The sequence below is a fragment of the Myxocyprinus asiaticus genome, chromosome 17 (genome assembly GCF_019703515.2).
Source record: "Myxocyprinus asiaticus isolate MX2 ecotype Aquarium Trade chromosome 17, UBuf_Myxa_2, whole genome shotgun sequence".
In the NCBI taxonomy this organism is placed as follows: domain Eukaryota; kingdom Metazoa; phylum Chordata; class Actinopteri; order Cypriniformes; family Catostomidae; genus Myxocyprinus; species Myxocyprinus asiaticus.
Genome location: NC_059360.1, coordinates 23261788 through 23286644, shown reverse-complemented (window position 1 = coordinate 23286644; position 24857 = coordinate 23261788). Strand labels below are relative to the sequence as shown.

Genomic DNA, 24857 nt, shown 5'->3' with positions numbered 1-24857 from the left:
CAAGAGGCGTACCACTAAGAATTGGAGGGAGCAGGAGTGAACACTCGCCAACCGCAGCCGAAGCCTCTGACATCTCCAGTCGAGAACAGTCCTGGCCACTGTCTCACCTAATTATGCTCGCCAGAGTGTTCTTTGTTTGCCATTCAGCATGCCTGTCTGATTCCCTTTTCTCCTGGACCATTTGGGCCAGTGTCCCTGGAAGTGTGCTAATTAGAAAAGAAATGGCCCTAGTAAGTATGTCAACTCTTGTTAACAGGGATGACAATGAGCAATATTATTTTTATGCAATGTTTTGTGCTAGGGGCCTTCAAAACTTCCAATTCGCATTAAACAGAAAAAATGGCCAAGCACTGGTGTGGAGCCACTCTCATGTCAAAGCCTCTTATATGTCCAGACCAAAAGAGGGATGTTAATGGAGCCAGTCTATGGAGAGGCACAGGCATGAAGTTATTGCCCTAATTAAAAGTTTTGACGCTATTTCATAAACTCTTTCATTGTTTGCTGGATGTAACTTAAGAGAGACTTCACTGGATGGACAATGGGAACCCAAGCCTTAATAGTTGGTACCTTTTAAGAGCGGCTGACTGCAATATAACAATGTACGAAAATAAAAGAAGCTAAATTAGCATCTTTTCGGGGGCATGTACACAACAAAATATCCAATTGTACTTCATTCAAACAACACTGAAAATTTATTAAACAACTTAAATTGTATTAAACTGCATTAAACACTAGAGAGAGAGAAAAATAAATACATTATGAACATGTATTGAAAAGCACACCACTAGGCTAACCAATAATTTCTACTCAACTTCTGTTAGAACATCAAAAAAGTGTTGCAAATTTATATACAAAAATTATGCATTGTTATGATGTTTTGACCCCAAACTGGCCTCATCTTAGTTAAATCATGCTACTGTTATACTGCCTTTCTAACACCACAATCAGCTGGTAGCTGACCCAAACAGTCAAAGGTTGCTGTCTTTTCTATGTCTTCATTTTTTGGGTCTCTCCAAGATGTTCAGGAATTTCCCTCTTGTCATTTCTCTGGCTGGAAAAGAAAAAAAAACACCAACAATAAAAACAAATGTCAATAGGTTGTTTACATATTAACACTGCCTTCAAATGCTATGGGAATCATCCTACTTCCAACTTCTAAAGTTGTAATTACAAGTATGTCACGTTAGGAATAGGAAACATGGTGGACGCGAGGTTCATTCTTGCATTTTTTTTGGGGGGATCTCCTATTTTGACACCGTTATACATGACAGTCAGTAAGCTTGCTGATGATAATGGATTCTGGGTCAAATACAAGCTATTTTCTCTGTGTAAAATTGTACAATATACATCAAATTGTTAGTGATATATGTAAATGTTTATGACCCGAACGGCAACTACTAACAAGGTTGCTGCATTTAAAAAAAAATTATAAAACCTATCATTCACTAAAGAAACCTAGATAAAGTAGTTGTTCTTCATAACACATCCAAAAAAACATACAAATGCCCACTAAAAGAAAACTTTTCACAAGATGTATAACCAGTAGATTTTTACACACTGTTGGTCCAGAGTTTTTATTCTCAAAACTCCATCTATATAATCTAAAGTACACTCTTGACCTAATAAAAATGAAGGTGTATCAGCTATGACCCCTCCTGTGGTCAGACTGTCACAGGCACTGATGAAGTGTGTTTTTTTTAGGCAGCAGGGTGTGAGGGACAGGTTAAGCCACAGTGTTGGGCAGCAGCAACTGAAATAATGTGGTAGTTTGTAATTTAGATGAGCTGCCCTGTGTGGAATATTAATGACATGATGGACTGAACATGATGTTACCTGGATTCAGATTTAATTTAGATTGATACAGTCTCTGAATATTACATTTTCAAATATTTATGTCAAGGATGACCACATAGGGCTTTAAGAAGCTAAAGAAATTATCAAATGAGTCAGGTTGAGAGTTAAAGGAGCAATATGTAACATTGACATCAAGCATTTAAAATGGGTACTGCAGTCCAAATTCAAAATATTGGAGAGAGTTGTCTCCCCCGCCCCCTCCTCCCCAGACTCGAAGCTCATGCAGGTTGCCAGGTTGAGGACACGCAACAGAAACGAGCAAATTGACAATGGCAAGCGACGAGCCTTACACTGTAAGTTGATCAGCTAATGTATACGTTTGCAATGTTTTTATTGTTTGGAAATTATAAACCAGCTCACGAGGATTTTTTATAACTCTGTCAATGTTAGCTAGATGTTTTTCTGGCTTCCATTTGCCCACTAACTTGTTTCAAGTCTGGGAACCCGGGGTGTCAAAATACTGTTGGGAAATGGGCAGTGGGCGGGATCACACAGGCCAAAACACAAACAGAAATTCCAGCCCGGAACGGACATTTCAGAGTAGAATATACTGGCTGTAACATTGTTTTCAGAGTAGCCAGTATTTCAAATTAGCATGTTTCATGCTCTGATAACATATGATAATTTTATGCTTTAGTAAATATATTACATATTGCTCCTTTAAGGTGCAAAAATGTGCTAAAACTGGGCATTTTTTAAGAACTTTACTTAAAACACAGAAACAATCAATTTATTTATCAATTGTCATCAATATTTTGTCATCAAAATATCATGATATACAGTATCAAAATCCATAGACTATAATCTACAACGTAGCTGCAGTGTCTCTCTGCTACCTCCAAATACAATACCTTAATACTTTTTGGCAGACTTTGACCCCATCACTGATCACAGCACATTATTTGTTCATAATTTTTTTTAAATCAAAATTGTAGCATATAGTACATCATATCCAGTGTATCAGATTTATTAAGTCAACCTAGTTTTCTTAGACATGGAGAACAAGCTAGAGCCATAAATGACAAGGAAAACGATCTAGAGCCATTAATTCAAAATAATGTCTTAAATCCCAAACATATTAATAATGAAAGTAACATCCCAGCTAAGGGAAGTACTTAATTAAAATGTTCACTTGGCATAGATTTGGCACAAAAAAAAAAAAAAAAAAAACACATTATAAGAATTTTAATACGGCAATCAACAAGCCACGCGATAAGATGCGCGGATTGACGTCTTAGACACGTAGGCAACCGAGATTCATCCTCCGCCACCCGGTTTGAGGTGAGTCACCACACCACCACGAGGACCTAGAGCGCATTGGGAATTGGGCATGCCAAATTGCGGAGAAAAGGGGAGAACCCCCCAAAAAAGGTAATATTCCAGGTTCAATACAAGTTAAGCTCAATCAACAGCATTTGTGGCATAATGCTGATTACCGCAAAAATTAAGACTTCTCTTTAAAAAAGGTGAGGCACTTACAATGTAAGTGAACGGGGCCAATCTGTAAACGTTAAAAAACTCATTGTTTCAAAAGTATAGCCACAAGACATAAAAAATATGCGTGTTCATAGGCGTAATTTTAGGTAGAATGATAGGGACATGTCCCCATCAACTTTCAGAAAATCTGAAATGTCCCAACCAACATTTGGGCAATTTTAACACACAGAAAACACTTCAACTTTATACTGTATTTATTTTCATTTGATCAACTATTACATTTCCGCAGTATAATTATTTGTGTAAATTAATGTCCTACCTCTTCTGATGTGGTGCATAAACAGTGTTGTCACGTGGCACCTGTTATTTTTCTCAGTGCTGTCCAGGATGCAATCAATCACAGTAGTTTGTAAGATCTTTTAAAAATAATTTTCTGGAGATTATGCGGGCGGATTTCCATTGGTATTTTACGTCCAATCCTTGAAATTAATAGATTTAAACAAGCAGACTTTTTGTGTACATAATATTTCCTGTCAAAAACGTCCTGAGTTTTGAATGCAGTCCAATGGAGGATTCTGCTTTTTCGGCCAGCAAGCGCCTTCTTGAGGAAGACACCTTAAAATTTGAACGATTGTGTCAAAGGTGCAGGATTTTAAGATGCTGGTATAACTCCCAATAAATGTTTTATTTTGCACACTGGAGAATCATCGGAATTCGAAAATAATGTTTTGTCAATAAAATAAGGCATTTGTGTTAAAAAAAAAAGTAATTAATTGTAGGCTAAGCCTAAAGCCTACTTTGTTCAGTAGGCCTACTTTTTCAGTTAAAAATGAAAGTACAAATAAATAAGCAATATGAGTAAAGATTATGTGGGAGTGAGGGGAGTTGGAAAGCAGCAAGTGGGGGAAAATGTCAATGTTCCATTCTCCTCATTATTTGTTTATTTTGTGATGTCATTATTTTAAATTAACAATCTGTAAATTGTTCATTTACCCTTTGTTTAGATTTCCATTTGTTTAATGGTGGATAATACATTTTACAGAATGTCACTTTTCTCGAGGTAAATCTTCATGAAAAAGATAACTTTTTTTTTTTTTTGACCCATTAATCTTAGGTTTATCGCATCGCATATCGCTGCATATTATCCAAGTTTATCGCATATCACATTTTTCCTCCTAACCGTGCAGCCCTAGTGGTCAGTTCTTAATTTGTTTTTTCTTTAGAAATTCTTTAAAAAAAGGCTAATATTTAATATGGAGGGCAGAGAAATAAGAAATTAGACTTGTTTTATGAGGTAATAAATATTATTTGGCCTATATTACCAGACTGACTTTCTCACATTATTATCCTTGCTATATGTCCCAACCAACTTTCAAACCAAAACTACGCCCTTGTGCGTGTTAACAAATAATTTACTAACCTTATCTGCGTAGTTATATCTAGTCATGCCATGACAGCATAACGCCGTAAACCCTAAAACAACCGTGAAAACGACCATTTAAACAACTTTACAGCTCATGATACACAAGTTTTAACAGAAGAATTAATGTAAGTGCTTTTATAAAGTTATAAGCTTCACATTTCTGCCTTTAAACCCTCTAAAATTGGCCCCATTCACTTCCATTGTAAGTGCCTCACTGTAACCTTGATTTTTGCTTTTTTTTTTAAAGGGGGTTTTGAGTTGAATAATCTTAACCAGAATATTCCTTCAGGTAAAAAGTGACACACAACTTAATCTTAAGCATCTACATAATAGGTGAAAATACTATGAACATATTTGTATTTAAAAATTACACTGCCATCTCACCGCAAGAGATTAGTGACTTAAGCACTTTCCATAAGTATATGTGTGTCTTAATCTCAGGTTTTATGTCAATGATACAGCGGCTAACGATTTGTTAAATGGGCCACTGGTTTCTGAAGGGGTCCACAAACAGTGGGAAGAGCTTCGTCATGGCTGAACTAACAACCCCTGTATAACTCTTAGTACCCCTCTCCCAATTTCCCTCACATTTTCTGTCCAACACAATACAGAAGTCTGCCTGGCTAAGTATTCTCCCATGAGACCCCTTCACCAGAGTGTACCCCTCTGATCCACTCATTAATTAGATTTCCATTTATCCTCAATTCCCATCAGAGCAGAAGGGAAATGATTTGCATTGAGTGAGTTAGATTAAAAAGGGGAGTGTAGAGGCTCCTGCCAGCTAGCCTCGCTCAAACATACACACACACACGCACACACACACACACAAACACACACACACACACGTACGCTATCCTTATGAGGACTCTCCATAGACATAATGATTTTTATACTGTACGAACTATATATTCTATCCCCTAAACCTAACCCTCACAAAAAACTTTCTGCATTTTTACATTTAAAAAAAAAAACATCGTTTAGTATGTTTAAGCGATTTTAATTATGGGGACAATAGAAATGTCCTCATAAACCACATTTATAGCATAATACCCTTTTAATTACCAGTTTGTAACCTAAAAAAATGTCCTCGTAAACCACATACACACACACGCACACACACGCACACACACACGCACACAATGTGCATGTATACGCACACAGCTTGTGCTGTCAGTGGACAGGGCAGATCAATACTGATTAGCAGGAGATAGAGATTTGTTTAGTTGATTAGAAAGGTCAATTACTAATTCTGTACTTAGTTAATCAGCAACTTGTTGCCGTTGACATCCACACTAAATGGCATATTATGGATTCAAGAACCCATATTTTCTTCTTGATGTTGTATGTACACTCATTAAGATTTGAACATGATGCCATAAATATGTTTCATGATGGGATAATAGGCAAACTAAGTAGACATAAATAAGACAATATATAAGAAAAACTGAAGCGCTATAAGAAACAGTAATTTTGGCTTATTAAAAAAAAAGGAGGGACAGTCAAAATAAATATTTGTGGTAATGAACATTATGCCACAAATGCTTTCAATTGAGCTTAACTTGTATTGAACCCGGAATATTCTTTTAAAATATTATGCCAAGCTCTTACATTAAACTTTTTCTGTTTATGATGTTGATATTGTCATGATCTTAATCAACTTAATGGTAAATTTATCATAAAAGGTAATATGAAGGATCTTTAAAATAAATAAATAAATAACTAAATAAAAAAAAATGTATCCCTTTTCTCCCCAATTTGGAATGCCCAATTCCCACTACTTAGTAGGTCCTCGTGGTGGCACGGTTACTCACCTCAATCCGAGTGGCAGAGGACAAGTCTCAGTTGCCTCCGCTTCTGAGACAGTTAATCTGCGCATCTTATTATGTGGCTCGCTGTGCATGACACCGCAGAGACTCACAGCATGTGGAGGCTAATGATACTCTCCACGATCCACGCACAACTTACCACGCACCCCACTGAGTGAGAGAACCACTAATCGCAACCATGAAGAGGTTACCCCATGTGACTCTACCCTCCCTAGCAACCGGGCCAATTTGGTTGCTTAGGAGACCAGGCTGGAGTCACTTAGCACACCCTGGATTCGAACTCGCAACTCCAGGGGTGGTAGTCAGCGTCAGTACTCACTGAGATACCCAGGCCCCCAATATGAGGGATCTTGAAAAGACAGACGTTCTTTCATTGGATAAATATAAATGAGAAATTTTCAACCTAAATTAAGGCGTGCTTTTAACATATAAAACTTAAAATGTTACATTTTCTGTTCACATAAAATTTCTGGTTTAATAATCCATGACTCCAGCTGTTAAACAGTCATGGATACTCTTTAAGAGGCCATTACAGCACATCTTGAGACAAGATGGTTTATTTTCAACCCTTATAAAATAAAGAATCCCTGGACCCTAGTCTAAGCTGAATTTTCTCCTAAACCTGACTGTCCCAATTCACTTTCATTAAAAGTCAAACACACTAATCGTGTCCCTGTTGTGCATCTGAAACTGCCACTTGGCTATTACAGGGAGTAATCTTTATTTAATAGATTTAACATCCATTCTCGCCACATAAACCTCAGGGGAGAAGGAAGGACAGCCACGTGCTCACACACAAACCCACCCTCTCGTCCCAGTGTTGGAGCATACACCTGACGCTCATGTTTGTGTTCAAAATTCAATTACCTACTTATTGATACTTCACAGAGATATTTAAGATGCAGACATGGTGAGTGATTTCCCAGGGGAGCCACAGCTTCCTCTTAATGTCCCAGCCGAGAGCTCTCTTCTTCTCACCACCCCCCCCCCCACTTGACACCATGAATCATTACACACACACTCACACACACGCCGCCACCTCTGCCACAGCCTATCCCTGTTCAAATGGTGTCCTTATTAATAGGCAATCAGTCAAAATTCATTCATTAAAAACCCTAAAAGGTTTCACACAGGCAGTATGATTAGCTGGGAAAGAAAATCCAATGAATTCCTAATGTATTTATGGAAATAAGGTGTCATTTCCGATCTGTTGACAGAGGTGCTGGGTAGGAAAGAGAAGAGAGAGCGAGCCGGATGAATTCCCTCCACTTTTCCGCTGTGCCAGGCCAAATTTAAGCCAAACTCGGGCGTATCTGTTCAGTTGTTTTGCATCTTACTGAATGCCAAAGATGCCTCACCAAACCTCACATGCCAGATATTGAGATGGGGGGTGGAGGGGAGCCATGCTTGGACACCCTTGCTTTTAGTATGTATGACTGTTCACTTTTGACACTTTAAAAAAAGCTTAATAACATTAAGAAGGGGAGAAGAGGGAAAAAAGGCAAAGGAAATACAGGTAAATTGGTCATTTAAGTTAGAGGGTCACTGAAAAATGTAAATACTGTCGCTATTTACTAACCCTTATGCCATTCCAAATCCATATGACTTTCTTCCGTGGAACATAAAAAGATGTTAGGCAGAATGTTAGGGGCTGACAGCCTCAGTCACCATTCACTTTTATTTCATGGAAAACTTGCACCGTTTAGTACAACGTACTTTAGTTCATTGTTTAAAGTGAATCACTATCAACTGTCATAGATTTAAATAAAACAGACTGCGATATTCATTAAAATAACTTCTGTGTTTCGCAGATGAAAAAATCAAAAGGGTTTGGAACAATATGTGGGTGATTAAATTATGACAGAATTTTCATTTTTGGGGGAACTATTCCTTTAAATCAAGGATTATAGTTTGGTTCTATTTAATGCAATACCGCAAACATTCCCTGCTCAAATCTGGAACTATATTGGCCATAAAGAAGCAGAGCTGATAGAGAGGATGGTGTGAGGGAAGGTGAAGATGAGAGGACAGGAAGACAGAGGAGAGTAAGGTAGAGGAGAGCTTTCCCCTAGCTCAGCCTGTCATCTAGCAGCACTTCATAACTGCTTGCCCCTGCGGTCGGGTGTCTCTGATAGATTGATGGAAGCACATTACTACGGTAGGGTAGCATCACTGCAATCATATTCAGCAACACACTCCGCTTAATAGAGAAGAGATTGATCTAGGGGAGGGGGCAGCGAACATTGGGGCCATTAGCTTTGGACAGGTGTGACCTTCATTCTGGGTGTAAGAACAGATTGAATAGCAGAGGATTCTTGAATGTTGTCAGCCTTTCCATTCTCTATTCCTATAGATACTGTAATTTTTAATATAAGCATATTTACCCATTTTCCTCCGTACATCTACACCATTTACTGTACATACATTCTCCAAAGAGAAAGTTCCTATCTCAGTTTGTGGGCATAAGTAAGCCATTCGTAGTTCGATTTCCCTGTAAAATGTAGTCACTGTGGCGCTATCAAAACATTGGTCCGTTTGTTTGAGCATCCTGACCAACCCGACATAGCAACACTGGCTCATCCAATAGCGTTTTAAACTGGCTCTCCACTAGCTGATTTTTCCAATGATTTTCAGGTGTTAGCTTCATTAACATAATCACCGGCCAGGCAGAGGGCGACAGAGCGCCCATTGGCACCTCTCAGCGGGCAGAGTTAATGGCTTCAAGCACTAAAAAAAAACATCTGTTTTGTTTGAAAAAATCATTCTGTCACTGAGAAGAACAGACAAGATGACAAGCTGATCTGAACATTTTTTTTTTTTTTCTCACACTAAGCTGCATATCACAAACGCTGATCCATAGCGATTCTGTCATTCTGCAGTAATAATGCAAAAGCAACTAATGATGGATAAAAATAACACTGACGGACATTTTACATTTTATAATATAACCTTGTGAAAGCCATCCGAACCATGAAGAAAATACAACTTTGTAACTATTTTAGCCTCCGTTTCAGAAAAATCAAGCAAGCTACAGGTCTGAAAACACCCCAAATCGCTCAATTGAAATTGCAGTTTTACTCAAGTCATTATTTTGTGAGCTCCACTTAACAGGGATTAGAGAGAGATAGTTGCGGTAAGTCATTATGTGTGTAACCCCTTCATTTTTAATCAGCAAGTGTGTCATACCTCTGACTGAAGAGAGCGAGATCTCAGCAAAACAGTCTGCATGTGTGACACCCTTGGCCAAAATGAGTTGTTTTGAGTCTGCTAGTGTAGAGCCAGCTTTAGGAAGGACTATCAGTTTTAGATAGCAGGAGAGTTTGGAAAAACCTGTTTGAAAACATTAATTATTTTGGCAATTCCATTTCTTGACACTAGTATTACATAATTCAGCATTCATTTCTGTAATATGAAGTTATCACGACATCTGTCCAGGCAAACAACTAGGGGCGGGCATTTTCAGGTAATTTTGTAATCGAGTACTCGTAAATAAAAATGTAAGTTAAAAATAATAAGTATGACATGTATGGGAAATTTGTATTTCATTTTATTCACAAACGCTACCAAGAATGGTTTAAAAAATAAGGTAACTTCAACAAACTATGCTTTTCTTTTGAAAATAAATTAAATGAACAATATGCATTACTAAAAAAAAAAAATAAAAAAAAAAAAGATTTAAAAGTAAAAAACATTTGCACTCACTCTGAGCTTAGAAACATAGAAACCAATGACGGCATTAGAGTAATGCACATATATAATTTCTGAGTCTACATAAAGGCTATCACATTTCTATCACTTCATATGTTATTATTCAGAAAAACAGGTGGTGAAGTTGACTTTATCAAATGCGCTCTGCCCTGAGATTTAAAGCAGTTTCTCATACCGCTTCACAGTTTCTTTCCACCATTAAAAGCAGATCCTCGTCCATTGGTTTGCATGACTCCAACAAAAACCGAAAATCAATAGAGTAGAATTCAAAAAGAATCAAAATATTACAAGTATTGCTAGTGCTACACTAGTGCTGCATTCAAATATCCATACTTCCCTGCTATACAGTATAGCATGCCAAAAACAGTACGCCAATGAAGTAGTATGTCCGAATCCTCAGTATTCATAAATCAGCAAGTGAGAAATACCCGGAAGACCTACTATTTCCGGCAAGATTCTGAAGGTTAGATCGACTGGACACTTTACAATCCCATAATGCCTCGGGAGCTGAGGAGACATCACGTTCAAAACGCTGGATTTAAAAGAACGGCGGTTAACTGCGAGTCGGATGACTCTTTTCAACTGGAAGTGATATATTTACCAAGAAAGTTGTTCCTTGTGTTAAATGGTTCTTGTTTAACAAAAACAGAGTAGATTATTTTCACGGTTGTTGTTACATCATATATTCAGGTCACGGGTCAATACCCACGTCCCCAGATGAAGTATGTCTGAAATCTATTCATACTGCTCACATGGATACCTAAAGAATGTGCAGTTTTACCGGCCGGAAAGTGCATCCTTCATCAAATACAGTACACACTGTGACACTACGTGATTTGAGGCAGGGTAGGCTTTGCTTTCAAAAGCACAGACGCCATCATATGGTCTTCTCTCAACCAACACTTCTACAACACACATCCACAGTGCCACCCAGTGGACTCAATTGTAGCTGCGAGATTTGGTGAGAGACTCAGTATTCAGTATAAAGTACAGTATTCAGCGCTGCTCACGTTTGCGATATTTGAGTAGTGTTTTTAATATTTGACTAGCTGGTGCAGAACAAGTACTCGATTAGTACTTAATCACTCATGCACATCCCCAGAAACAACAAAAGCCTAAATGTTAAGGTATACTTTGTTTTTCCGCGCGCAGTTACATCTCGCATATGGTCAAGCGCTCAGTCTTTCAACAAACTCTTTTGACCACATTCGGACACGTATGTCACATACGAACTATGACTGCTTTGTGATATTTTTTTTAGTACACTTAAAAGGCAGGCACATGTGCATACAATACACACAGACAGTCCGCAAGTCTAGAAAAACTGGGCTACATACAGATAGTCTGTATTCTGTGCTGATGACTAAATTTGAGCTACATGCACTGTGTGCTATATGTAGCGACATGTTGAAAGCCAAACTATATTATACATATACAGAGTTGGGAGGATTACTTTTGAAATGTATTCCACTACAGATTACATGCTGTAAAAATGTAATTTGTAATGTATTTCTCAAGATTACTCAAGGTAAGTAACATATTCTAAATACTTTGGATTACTTCTTCAGCACTAGTAGATTTTTTCACTTGTTTTGACTATAAAAACTCTGCCAGTACAGTAAGATAAAATACACATGTTAAAAATACATTCTCTGAAAAACCTAAATATCTTATGCAGTGTTGTTTCTAAAACAAGACCAAACTGATATTGTATTAAGGATTTTTAGATATTTTTACAGAAAACAATACAAATATTATTATCAAGAATATGATTTTTGCCCTAACATCAAAGATCTTACTAGAAAAAAAAAATTATGATCCAACGTGAATTTTCTTGATAAAACAATATGATCATGCCTGGTAACATGTGCATGTAAAATGGCTAGAAATAGCATTTTAGCTTAGGCTAAAGCTGACAATTTACACAAGGTTTATTTCTATTTCTTGTGCTCCAAACTTACTTCAAACTTACTTCTCTGTCTGCTCGTATGAATGTAACACATCATAAGAAAGTGATCACTTTGGATCGCATCATTTATATGTATAAATGTTTTCCATCTGAAAGGACTAAATATTAAATGAAACAAATGACAATAAAATGCAAAGTAATCTCTTCAGTAATCAAAATACTTTTTGAATGTAACTGTATTCTAATTACCAATTATTTAAATTGCAACTGTAGTGGAATACAGTTACTTATATTTTGTATTTTAAATACGTAATCCCGTTACATGTATTCTGTTACTCCCCAACACTGTACCTATATATATATATATATATATACACACACACACATATATATATATATTTTTTTGACCCAATCACTTGTTTTTAAAAAAAAAATTAAAAAAAATAAATAAAAAAAAAATCATGGTTACAGTCCCTACAATGAGTAAATGTGGCCAGTCCATGATTAATAAAATACACGTTTCAAAAATACAGTAACAAAAGGTAAACATTTTGTGTGTTAACATGGTTTTAGTGTGATAAAAATGCTTACTAATTTTTTCTGTGTAAAGCTATATCCAATATCACAACTTTATTGTCATGATGATATAACACTGGCAAATCCATGATTTTATCAAACTAAAATCATAACAACAAATAATGTTTACGTTTTGTAGATATACTTTTGAAACAGTGTGTACTGTAATGTTTGTGGACTGGCCCCATTCTTTCTGTAACCAAGTTTTTTTTTTTTTTATAAATGTGGGACGAGTTTAAATACATTTTTGTGCTAATCAATATTATTGCCACAAATGCTGTAGATTAAGTTTAATGTTAAACTTTCCTTTAATAATATGGGTTAGGTGTTTCAAAACCTACTTAATTTGCTACTAATCACACAAAATACAGTTGTAATCTTGTTGGACCTACACAATATTTCCAAATGAGCAAATTATTTGACACCCCCACAATTACTCAAGTAGAAACAAGTGTGTTACATCATCTGTAGAAGCAGCTGCAGTGGAATCATTGGTATCATCAGCCTGAGGCCTAGCTGTCCCAGAAGAGCACTCTCCTTTCAATTACCTTCAATAACAGCACTTATCAGTGTAGTGACTGGTCCTGTGGGAGTGGAGGGGCCTGATGACCATACTCAGCAGCCCACGACAGCAGCATTCATCACAGCCTGGAGCAGATGGGTACTGGTGGGGGGCTGGAGGGCTAGGCACGCGTCAGGCCCTCCCACAACGACCCTGATCAGCGTCACTCAGCTAAGAGAGGAGGGGTAAATGTCCCCAAGGAGACTGGTCTGGCACATGTCACGCACACAAATAAATACACACATGCACATGATCTCACACATATTCACACATGGTGAGCCTTATTGCTTGCTGCTGTTATGCCCCCAAAAGGTTTACACACACTTAACTTCACTACACTGCTGTGCAAAGGCAAACTGCAGTACTGTAACTATATGTCAAAATTGATTTATGCCCAAAATTGGATATCTTAAGCCACGTCCACACAAATACGTTTCCGCTTGAAAACGTATTTATTTTGCTACACTTACACCTCTCATATGCACTTATTTACATCTCTATATGTTAAGCTTTACAGAAGACCACGATTAATCAAAGCTTAATTTATCAAAGCTTAACATATTTTTCACCCGAAACATATGCAGCTAATGCATCTAAAGCCTCAGGCATCTATATGCTCCATTGCCAACAAAATAAATAAATAAATAAAACATAACTGTGGCTGATAACCTTGCCTTTGGGGTGAGTTTTCACTGCCTGATTGCATTATCTCCATTAACTAGAAGACTTTAATGGCCATCATGCCAAAGGTGCAGTAAATCTTTCTCCTCCGCACCCTCCCTTCTCCTAACACTACCACTCGTCAGCTCGTTTAAAGGCGCTGAAGAGAGAAAGAAACATGATGAAAAAGTAGCTGAGATTTACAAGCCTTCCCCTGACAGCTGCGAAAACGAAGAAAATTAAACCTCACCACATTAAACGGTGCAGCGTTAACTGCTGCTCTGAGTCGTGATGATAATCATTTCTACAAAGCAATACTTCCATTCTCCTCTGTGTAGGAGGCATTACATACTAGAATGCTTATTTTAAAATGCCCTCATATTATTACAATGCACAATATTAAAATGATGCACAACATCATTTTGATTTGTTAAGCTAGCTAAGTTCCCTGACACCCAAGCCAATGGATCTTACAGTGTAAATCTGCCAATATTTGTGTGTGCATACAAGGATATCTAATTTAATGCTTACAAACACCAAACATGGTGGTGCTTCAAAACTATGCCAATATTTGCTTAAAAATGGACAATACAGCTCTTTACATATTTAGGATGACTTACGAAACTCTCAATATTGACATATTCGCAATAATATTTAACAACAGGAATGCTCTGTCTTAAAACAATACCATTTAAAAGTCTGATTCGACTTGTAAAAAATGCTTCCATTTTGCATTTTTCTAATTTAATACACTTTTATTACAAATAATGTTATCAGCATTAACAATTTGAGCAAAAGTTTAATTGAAAAACTAAAACACATTTCAGAATTTCTTAGTATTTGGCATTTCCCCTTTTTCTTTAATGACAGCATGCACTCCAGCTGGCATGAACTCCACAGTTTTGTGCAAAACCTGATGATTCATGCCAACCCCACATGATTTGAAAACATTCCAAAGAGCATCTTGTGTACTTCAATGGAAGCATGGAAAAGTCTGACCTTTCATACAAAGAAGTTAACATGCTCTTTGTTATAAATTTGCTTATTTGATTAGTCACCTAGAAATAGTGTAGAATATTTAACATTTCCCAAAAACTTTATTTTAGATTTTACAAAATCTCCCATTTTCAATGTCAAATCAAGAACTTTGAATGCATTCCCCTCAAATATTCAAACTAAATGTGATGCTAAAGCTTGACACTCAGGACCATTGTTCAACAGAGTAACACAATGGTATATACAGTATATCCATTACAAGTAATAGTTCCGCTTGAAAACGCATTGATTTAGCTACACTTTTGCTTATACAGTTACTATAGGTGAACTATCATTTCCTTAATATTATTTTCCCCAATGGTATACAGCTATGACAAATTCTGTTTAGCATAATCATGGTTAAATGAGCCTACTTCAATCATGCTCTCCTGATGGAATTTTACAATTCAGCAGTAAACTCACACGGTGGCCTTCCACACTCCCCCGTCTCATCACTTCATCAATGTACTTTCCAGATCAGAGACTAAACCAACTACAACACGTGAGTGGCTATACCCAAATATTTTAAAATGTCAAAATGTGATACGTTAATCACACTATCATGGTACAGAAATATGAACAGGTAAGAAAGAACACGTTGTCCACATCAGAATGAATATATTTAAAGGGATAGTTCACCCAAAAATAAACATTATCTCACCATTTACTCACCCACATGCCATCCCAGATGTGTATGACTTTCTTTCTTCTGCTGAACACAAGTGAAGATTTTTAGAAGAATATCTCAGCCTTGTAGGTCTATACAATGCAAGTGAAGGTGACCAGAACTTTAAAGATCCAAAAGCACATAAAGGCAGCATAAAAGTAATCCAAATGACTGGTTAATTCCATATCTTCAGAAGCAATATGATAGGTGTGGGTGAGAAACAGATCAATATTTAAATACTTTTTTACTATCAATCTCCACTTTCACTTTCACATTCTTCTTATGTTTTTGGCGATTCTCTTTATTTGTGCATATTACCACCTACTGGGCAGGAAGGAGAATTTATAGTAAAAAAGGACATACATTCTGAGCTGTTTCTCACCATGTGAATTACTTTTATGCTGTCTTTATGTGCTTTTTGGACCTTCAAAGTTCTGGCCACCATTCACTTGCATTGTTTGGTCCTACAGAGCAGAGATATTCTTCTAAAAGAAACATTCAGCAGAAGAAAGTCATACATCTAGGATGGCATGAGGGTGAGTTAATGATGAGAGAATTTTCATTTTTGAGTGAACTATCCCTTTAATGAGAACACTTATTTTTCCAGGCATTTATGGGGCATTCACACTGGCAGATTAGTCTTAATCAGAGTTGGGTTCACATGAAAAATTGGTGATATTATCGGGGAGCGGACCATGGTACAGAGCCCAAGACTAAATGTAGGAGGTGGTCCGAGTTCAGTTGTAATGGAACTGTCTGGTTAACTTGAGTGAGAAAGCGACCTGAACTAGGATCTACACTTGTTCAGGAAATAAAATAACTTTTGCCAATTTAAGCAAGACAACATCATCAGTTGCACAAAAACACAAACACACAATGAGTGGCAGGGGAATGTTGTGGGACAAAGAAGAGGCGAGGTGCCTTTTAGATACGTGCGTAAGTGAGTGTGCAATTTGAGCAGGGCTGCAAATGCATCGCTCGCAACCAGCCGTCTCCTCAAAAAGGCAGTTTGCCAGCAGCAGATACAGTCACCTTCTCCAGTAACTGCACATCTGCTGAATTATGGCACAAAGGCGCAAGTGTCATTCACTCTGGTGCCCATAACTGCACCAAATTAATTAAAAACACACAAATACAGCGACCTGCATTGTGTTCCCCATCATGTGCTGTGTGCGTGTTTGTAATGAAGTTGTATGGAAAAGCACAGAGGTTAACTTCCATTGCATCATTTTCCCCCAATACAATAAAAGTGAATGATGACTAAAAGGCTGTCATTCAGCCTAACATCATCTTTTGTGTTCCAGAGAGGAAAGCAAGTCATAAGGGTTTGAAACAACATGAGGGTGAGTAAATGATGACAGAATTTTTATTAAAATAAGGCCAAAAGACAGAAAACCAAGATTAACATTTCTACAGCTTTTAGACTACTGAATAAAATAAATATTTGAGTAAACTGTAGTCCTATAAAGTCACCATGAACCAGCAGAGGACAAAATGACTGGGGACAGAGACATCCAAGGTGACTGCTAGAAGCCCAATTGAGTGCAAAGTCACAAATCCTTAAAGCTGCCAGCAAAGCCTCCAGGTTACATTCTATTTGTAACAATGTTTAGCTAATTTTGTTACACTGGTAACTCTTACAAAGAATAAAATGGAGGTTAGTATTTAAATATACACTGGCAGCCAAAAGTTTGGAATAATGTATAGATTTTGCTCTTATGGAAAGAAATTGGTAGTTTAATTCACCAAAGTGGCATTCAGCTGATCACAAAGCATAGTCAGGACATTACTGATGTAAAAAAACAGCACCATCACTATTTGAAAAAAGTCATTTTTGATCAAATCTAGACAGGCCCCATTTCCAGCAGCCATCACTCCAACACCTTATCCTTGAGTAATCATGCTAAATTGCTAATTTGGTACTAGAAAATCACTTGCCATTATATCAAACACAGCTGAAAGCTATTTGGTTCGTTAAATGAAGCTTAACATTGTCTTTGTTTTGAGTTGCCACAGTATGCAATAGACTAGCAAGTCTTAAGGTCAATATTAGGTCAAAAATGGCAAAAAAGAAACAGCTTTCTCTAGAAACTTGTCAGTCAATCATTGTTTTGAGGAAGGAAGGTTATACAATGCTTGAAATTGCCAAAAAATTGAAGATTTCATTCAAAGGTGTACACTACAGTCTTCAAAGACAAAGGACAACTGGCTCTAACAAGGACAGAAAGAGATGTGGAAGGCCAGATGTACTAAACAAGAGGATAAATACAGTTGCAATCGAAATTATCCCCCCCCGCCAAAGACAGTAAGGATTTACAAAGGTAAGCTTTTCTGATGACCCAGAATTTTTAAACTTTACATCTATATCAGTTGAGTGACACATTCAAAGTCATAGTGTGAATATATAACCTAATATTTGTAAATAGCAGGATTTTTTAAAAATACAGCCATGTCATAAATAGGCTACACAAGTAATTGTTTTAAAACAAAATTAAGTCATCAATCTGAAATGGCACTTAAGTTTTAAAATGTAAGTTTAGCGTTGTAAGCAAAAATGTATTTCTATGCAAAAAATGCAATTAAAAATAAGCTGTCTCAAAGGCTAATAGAGATTTATTTCATTACACAAGAAAGGTCATGGCTAAAATACATTTCCAAGGCACTTCAATTTCCAATAAACAAAGATGGCAGCACCATTCATACATTTTTAAAATATGGTACAACAGCAACCTTCTTGGGGTGTGGAAGAAAGCAAAACTTCACCAAGGGAAATGTTGACTCCAGTTGACTTGAATATTCAAGAAGTAATTAGGAAAGACCTGTGGAGTCCTGGAAGAAGGTTTTATAGATGTATGACACTAAACTGAAAATGAGTTTTAGACCCATGGGTCAGCAGTATGTCTGGAGTAAGATGACAAGTTGATGACAAGAATGGCACCATCCCCACAGTCAAGCATGGAGGTTGGTCAGTCCTGTTATGGGGGTGTTTTGTGGCTGCAGGAAACAGCTATCCTGACTATGTGACTGACACAATGGATTCTTTCAGGTATCAGGCTATTTTGGCATGAAAAATGTGATGCCTTCAGTGTGTAAATTGAAGCTCGGTGATCACTGGACTTTCCAGCAAGACAATAACACCAAGGATATTTCCAAGTTGTCCAAAATCAGGTTCAGGGATAGGTCGTGGAATGTCCTTAAATGGCCCTTTCAGTCCATCATTAAAATCCCATTGCAAACCTTTGTTGGGATTTCAAGGAAGCAGTTGCAGCACAGAAACCAAGGAATGTCAATGAGCTGGAAGCTTTTGCTCATGACAATATGTCAAAATTCTAATAGAGAGGTGTCCGAAACCTGAAATATTTATTTGATGTTATTATGGATATATGCTCCACAAATGACTGACATTGGGGGTTGAATATTTTTGATGACATTTGTGGACAGAATTCGTTTTTTATTTTAAAATTTGGGTAAACTGAACTCTTTGTTCTCAAAATCACTCAAATGTGTATTAAAAACTTACTTTGACTGTTTACTGAGGTTTTAGTTGATGTGTTTTAATTCACATCACCAGAATGTATTGCTGGTCAGGGGAGTTGAATAATTTTGATTGCAACTGTACATCAGAGTCTCTAGTTTGAGAACTAGATGCCTCACATGTCCTCAGCTGACAGCTTCATTGAATTCTACCCACTCAACACCAGTTTCATGTACAACAGTATAGAGAAAACTCAGGGGTGCAGGCCTTATGGGAATAATTGCAAAGAAAAAGCCACTTTTGAAACAGAAAATCAAAAAGAAAAGGTTAGAGTGGGCAAAGAAACACAGACATTGGACAACAGATAATTTGAAAAGAGAGTTATGGATCTTAACCCCATTGAGATTTTGTGGGATCAGCTAGACTGTAAGGTGCGTGAGAAGTGCCCGACAAGACAGCCACATCTATGGCAAGTGCTACAGGAAGCGTGGGGTGAAATGTCACCCGAGTATCTGGACAAACTGACAGCTAGAATGCCAAGGATCTGCAAAACTGTCATTGCTGCATGTGGAGGATTTTTTGATGAGAACTCTTTGTAGTAGTAATGGTAAATAGTTTTCTAATAGTAATATTATATAATGTAATGTAATATTAGTAATTTTTCACGTTATTAATGTCCTGACTATACATTGTGATCAGTTGAATGCCACTTTGGTGAATAAAAGTACCAATTTCTTTCCATAAGATCAAAATCTGTACATTATTCCAAACTTTTGTGTTTTATGCACTATGGTAAAAAAAGAAATTGCTTTCTAATGATATTTACATTTATTATTCTAGCAGATGCTTTTACCCAAAACAACTTATAAATGAAGGGACTTGCAAATTATATACTTTTGTTTCTAAAATCAACAGGTGTCTCATGTGTCACATACATTATCATCGTTGTTTTTTATATATCATTGTTTCTCATACATACAGAAAGAGCTTGGGCAAAGAAAAAAAAAAAGAGGACCAAAAAGCAGTCTTCTGGCAAATACAGTTAGGGGATGTCGGTGAACATGTCTGAGGCTGATGACATTGAATATGAAACAAATCTTCGTTGAAAGTCTGTAGGTCTAACTTCTAAATTGTGTGAGATTTGTATATTTAGTTCCCATTTTCATCTTGTAAAACACAAACACTTGACTTTCCTATAATTCTGGCAGTGGAAATAAACACTAAATGTAGCAATGATGTCACAACATTTCAGAGGCAATGGGCAATAATCAGTCTGATTAAATGTAGAGTGTGTGTTCATTTGAGACTTATATTTGCGGTTTAATACAAGTTAAGCTCAATCGACAGCATTTGTGGCGTAATGTTGATTACCACAAAAAATAGTTCTGACTCATCCGTCCTTTTCTTTAAAAAAGCAAACAATTTGAAGTAACAGTGAGGCCAATTTCTAGAGGGTTTAAAGGCAGAAATGTGAAGCTTGTAATTTTATAAAAGCACTTTCATTAATTCTTCTGTTAAAACTCATGTATTATTTGAGCTATAAAGTTGTTTAAATCATTTGTTGGCATTACATTGCCATGGCAATGAAGTTGTAAAATTGGCTATAACTTTACACAGAAAAGGTTAAGTAATTTATCACACTAATATCATGTTAACACACTCATTGTTTACGTCTTGTGGCTATAATTTTGCAACAGTGAGTATTTTAACATTTACAGATTGGCCCCATTCACTTCCATTGTAAGTGCCTCACTATAACCCAGACCTTTTTTTTTTTTTTTACAGAAAAGGAGGGGCAAGTCAAAATTGATTTCTGTGGTAATTCTGTGGCCCTTATGTAACAAATGCTGTCAATTGAGCTTTGTGTGTGTGTGTGTGTGTGTGTGTATAAAAAAAAATATAATCATTAAACAACAAATTCACTTTCATTCAGTATTATAAGTATTTTTTTTCTGGAAAGCTGAAGATGGATTTAAATGATAGGTTCATGATACTTTATAAACAGTCTAACTGTGAAAACAGCACGAAGAACCACAATTTTCCAGACTAATGTAAAATATCTTAATGGGCTACAGTAAAATTTTTCCTTAGTGTAATATCGCCATCTAGGGGGCGGAAAGGATTGGCGTCACAAAGTCTACTCACCACTCCAAATAAATGGTGCACTGATGCAACACTTGTTTCCCTGGCAAGTTTCTAAGAAATCTAAAATTACTCACACTCATCCAAGCCCAACTGATACGCCAGATTCTGCAGACCCTTCACCTTCTCCATCAGATTTGCTGTGGTCAAACTCCCCAATTCTAATACAAAAACAGAGGCTTTATTCCACTATGTCATCACAAATAACATTAATCAAACACCTAACTTTTAGAAAAATCCACACTGCACTTTTGAGATGTATCAAATCACATTTAAGCCCTTAAATATAAGCAAGCATTAGTAAGAATAACGTGGATCCATAACAGGGATTTCAAAACAATAAAATGACAAATTGTACCTCAAGAGAGTCAATATGTATTTGACTACATCAAAAAGGCACCAGACCTTTCAACATCTCAATATCTTCTGACTCCAGCTCAGCCATCCATTTGGGTGGAGAATATGTGATGGGCTGGAAAAAAACACAAAAATATATGATGTCTTCATTCATTCTTTGAGAAATACATTGCTTTAACTTTGTATTTTACTCACATTTTTGAAGGATGCAGCAAACTCTGAGACACCCGGTACTGTTAAAATATCACAAGGAGCATGGTTTTAGGAGAATATTGCATAGAATTTTACATATTATATGCCTAGGTACTATTGAAACTATCTGACAAATAAAAATATATAAAAAAATCTGTTCAGCTTTTGTAACATACTAATCTATCTTATGTGTTTAGTATACCTTCAGTTGAAGTCAGAAGTTTACATACACCTTAGCAAAATACATTTAATCGTAGAAAACATTGCCTGTCTTATGTCAGTTAGGATCATTAATTTATTTTAAGAATGTGAAAAGTCAGGATAATAGTAGAGAGAATTATTTATTTCAGCTTTAATTTCTTTCATCACATTCCCAATGGGTCAGAAGTTTACATACACTTTGTTAGTATTTGGTAGCATTGCCTTTAAATTGTTTAACTTGGGTCAAACTTTTTGGGTAGCCTTCCACAAGCTTCTCACAATAAGATGCTGGAATTTTGGCCCATTCCTCCAGACAGAACTGGTGTAACTGAGTCAGGTTTGTAGGCCTCCTTGCTCAGACATGCTTTTTCAGTTCTGCCCACACATTTTCTATCAGACTGAGGTCAGAGCTTTGTGATGGCCACTCCAATATCTTGACTTTGTTGTACTTAAGCCATTTTGACACAACTTTGTAAGTATGCTTGGGGTCATTGTCCATTTGGAAGACCCATTAGCGACCGAGCTTTAACTTCCAGGCTGATGTCTTGAGATGTTGCTTCAATATATCCACAATTTTCTTTCCTCATGATGCCATCTATTTTTTGAATTGCACCAGTCCCTCCTGCAACAAAGCACCCCCACAACATGATGCTGCCACCCCCATGCTTCACTGTTGGGATGATGTTTTTCCTCCAAACATAACAATGGTCATTATGGCCAAAAAGTAGCATTTTGTTTCATCAGACCAGAGGACATTTCTCCAAAAAGTAAGATCTTTGTCCCCATGTGAACTTGCAAACTGTAGTCTGGCTTTTTTTATGGCAGTTTTGGAGCAGTGGCTTCTTCCTTGCTGAGTAACCTTTCAGGTTATGTCAATATAGGACTCGTTTTACTGTGGATATAGATACTTGTCTACCAGTTTCCTCCAGCATCTTCACAAGGTCCTTTGCTGTTATGGGATTGATTTGCACTTTTCACACCAAACTACATTCATCTCAAGGAGAAAGAATGTGTCTCCTTCCTGAGCGGTATGATGGCTGCGTGGTCCAATGGTGTTTATATTTGCGTACTATTGTTTGTACAGATGAACATGGTACCTTCAGGCATTTGGAAATTGCACCCAAAGATTAACAGACTTGTGGAGGTCCACAGTTTTTTTTTTTCTGAGGTCTTTGCTGATTTCTTTTGATTTTACCATGATGTCAAGCAAAGAGCCACTGAGTTTGAAGGTAAAATACATCCACAGGTACACCTCCAATTAGCCAATCAGAATCTAATTGGCTAACTGTCTAAAGGCTTGACATCATTTTCTGGAATTTTTCAAGCAGCTTAAAGGCCCAGTTAACTTAGTGTATGTAAACTTCTGACACACTGGAATTGTGATTATAGTCAATTAAAAGTGAAACAATCCGTCTGTAAACAATTGTTGGAAAAATTACTCGTGTCATGCCAAAGTTGATGTCCTAAACGACTTGCCAAAACTATAGTTTGCTAATATGGTTAAAATTAGTTTTAATGACTTCAACCTAAGTGTATGTAAACTTCTGACTTCAACTGTATATAACCTCACATGCAAACATCTCCGAATGTGAAACCTTATAAAATATCACTTTAGTCCAAATAAATAACATTACATACTCTAACGGCAACGGAAAACTTACACCGCTCTGGCCACAGGTCAGGTGAAGCCCGGTCAAGTTTTTCAAAACTAAGCAAAGAGGATTCAAAGTCCTCACCTAAAGAAAGGAAGGGAGAATCTCTTTAGTACAGCACTGATTCAGATAAGCCAAACCAGCTACACAGAAAAAATAAACAAATCAGGCTAAACTGAGCCCATAGACATTATATAACAATTTAATCTGAATATCAATATTAAATGTGATTTTTAAATGCTGTTATAAATCAGTATGATGCGCTTTTAAATTATCTAAGTTGAATTATGTCTTGCACAACATGGGAACCCCCCTTTCAGTATAAAAGAAAAGTTGAGACACGTCATTTTTGAGGAGGAGGTCGTGTTATGATTGTTCAGTTGTGTGAATTGTTGTTCTGGTCCAGCTAGCTGGATAGCAATGCTTGTCAAAAGTGAACAAAAAAAGACATTTCAAAAACAGAAAGCACGTTATAACATAAAATATAATCTCTGTGTGCATTATTGTAGGTAACATAAAATTGTATATAATATTTATTGCAATAATTGTAGTCACTTGACACGTAGCTTGCTAATGACCGACTCCAAATATATTTAAAACGCTATTGCGACAAAACAAACAAACGAAAACATATTTTGATATTAAATACGTCAATGCCTTAAGTATATTTTGAACAACATAACAGTTTATAAGTTTTAACCAGTCCGTTCTACTATTACTATAATAACTAATATTACCAGGGCAAAGAGGAATTAAAATTTACCTCCATTCGGAGACGCCATCTTGACAACCACACACGTGATTTGTGACAGCCAATGGCTGAAGTTTGTTTACAACTGTAGCCCCGCCTTCCTGTTGCGAGGCGTCGCGACCATTGAGAAATATTAATCACTGGTAAACAGTGACTTTTTATTTTTATTGCAACATTTAAAAAAAAACAAAGGCGGCACCAAAATATTACGACAAACAGTATAATTATGCAATTTATAATATACTGTTATACCGTGATGATCCCAAAAAGAATGTTTACATTCTAGTACAGGCATCTCCATATAAGTCTTAATCCACTCCTAAACATTCTGAAAACCTGAAAATGTGGACATTAAAAATAATAATAATAATTATATATATAATATATTCTGTTTTTCAATGTTATTAGCACATAAAGAGCAATTGTTTTG

General features: G+C 36.6%; 1 protein-coding gene across 2 annotated transcripts; it reads right to left on the bottom strand.

The window, feature by feature from the left end:
• Nucleotides 1-669: 669 nt before the first annotated feature.
• Nucleotides 670-24468, bottom strand: LOC127454789 (protein lin-52 homolog). 2 transcript variants are annotated; one of them, XM_051722198.1, is made up of 7 exons: nucleotides 24440-24468; nucleotides 23686-23760; nucleotides 21827-21864; nucleotides 21680-21746; nucleotides 21352-21435; nucleotides 9727-9870; nucleotides 670-1051 (listed from the first exon to the last, which is right to left on the bottom strand). In XM_051722198.1, exons 1-7 carry the CDS (start codon nucleotides 24456-24458, stop codon nucleotides 996-998), a joined length of 483 nt encoding a protein of 160 aa, XP_051578158.1. In that variant the 5' UTR covers nucleotides 24459-24468; the 3' UTR covers nucleotides 670-995. The 2 variants fall into 2 exon arrangements, with proteins under 2 accessions (XP_051578158.1, XP_051578159.1); XM_051722199.1 differs by lacking the exon at nucleotides 9727-9870.
• Between the last annotated feature and the right edge of the window lie 389 nt (nucleotides 24469-24857).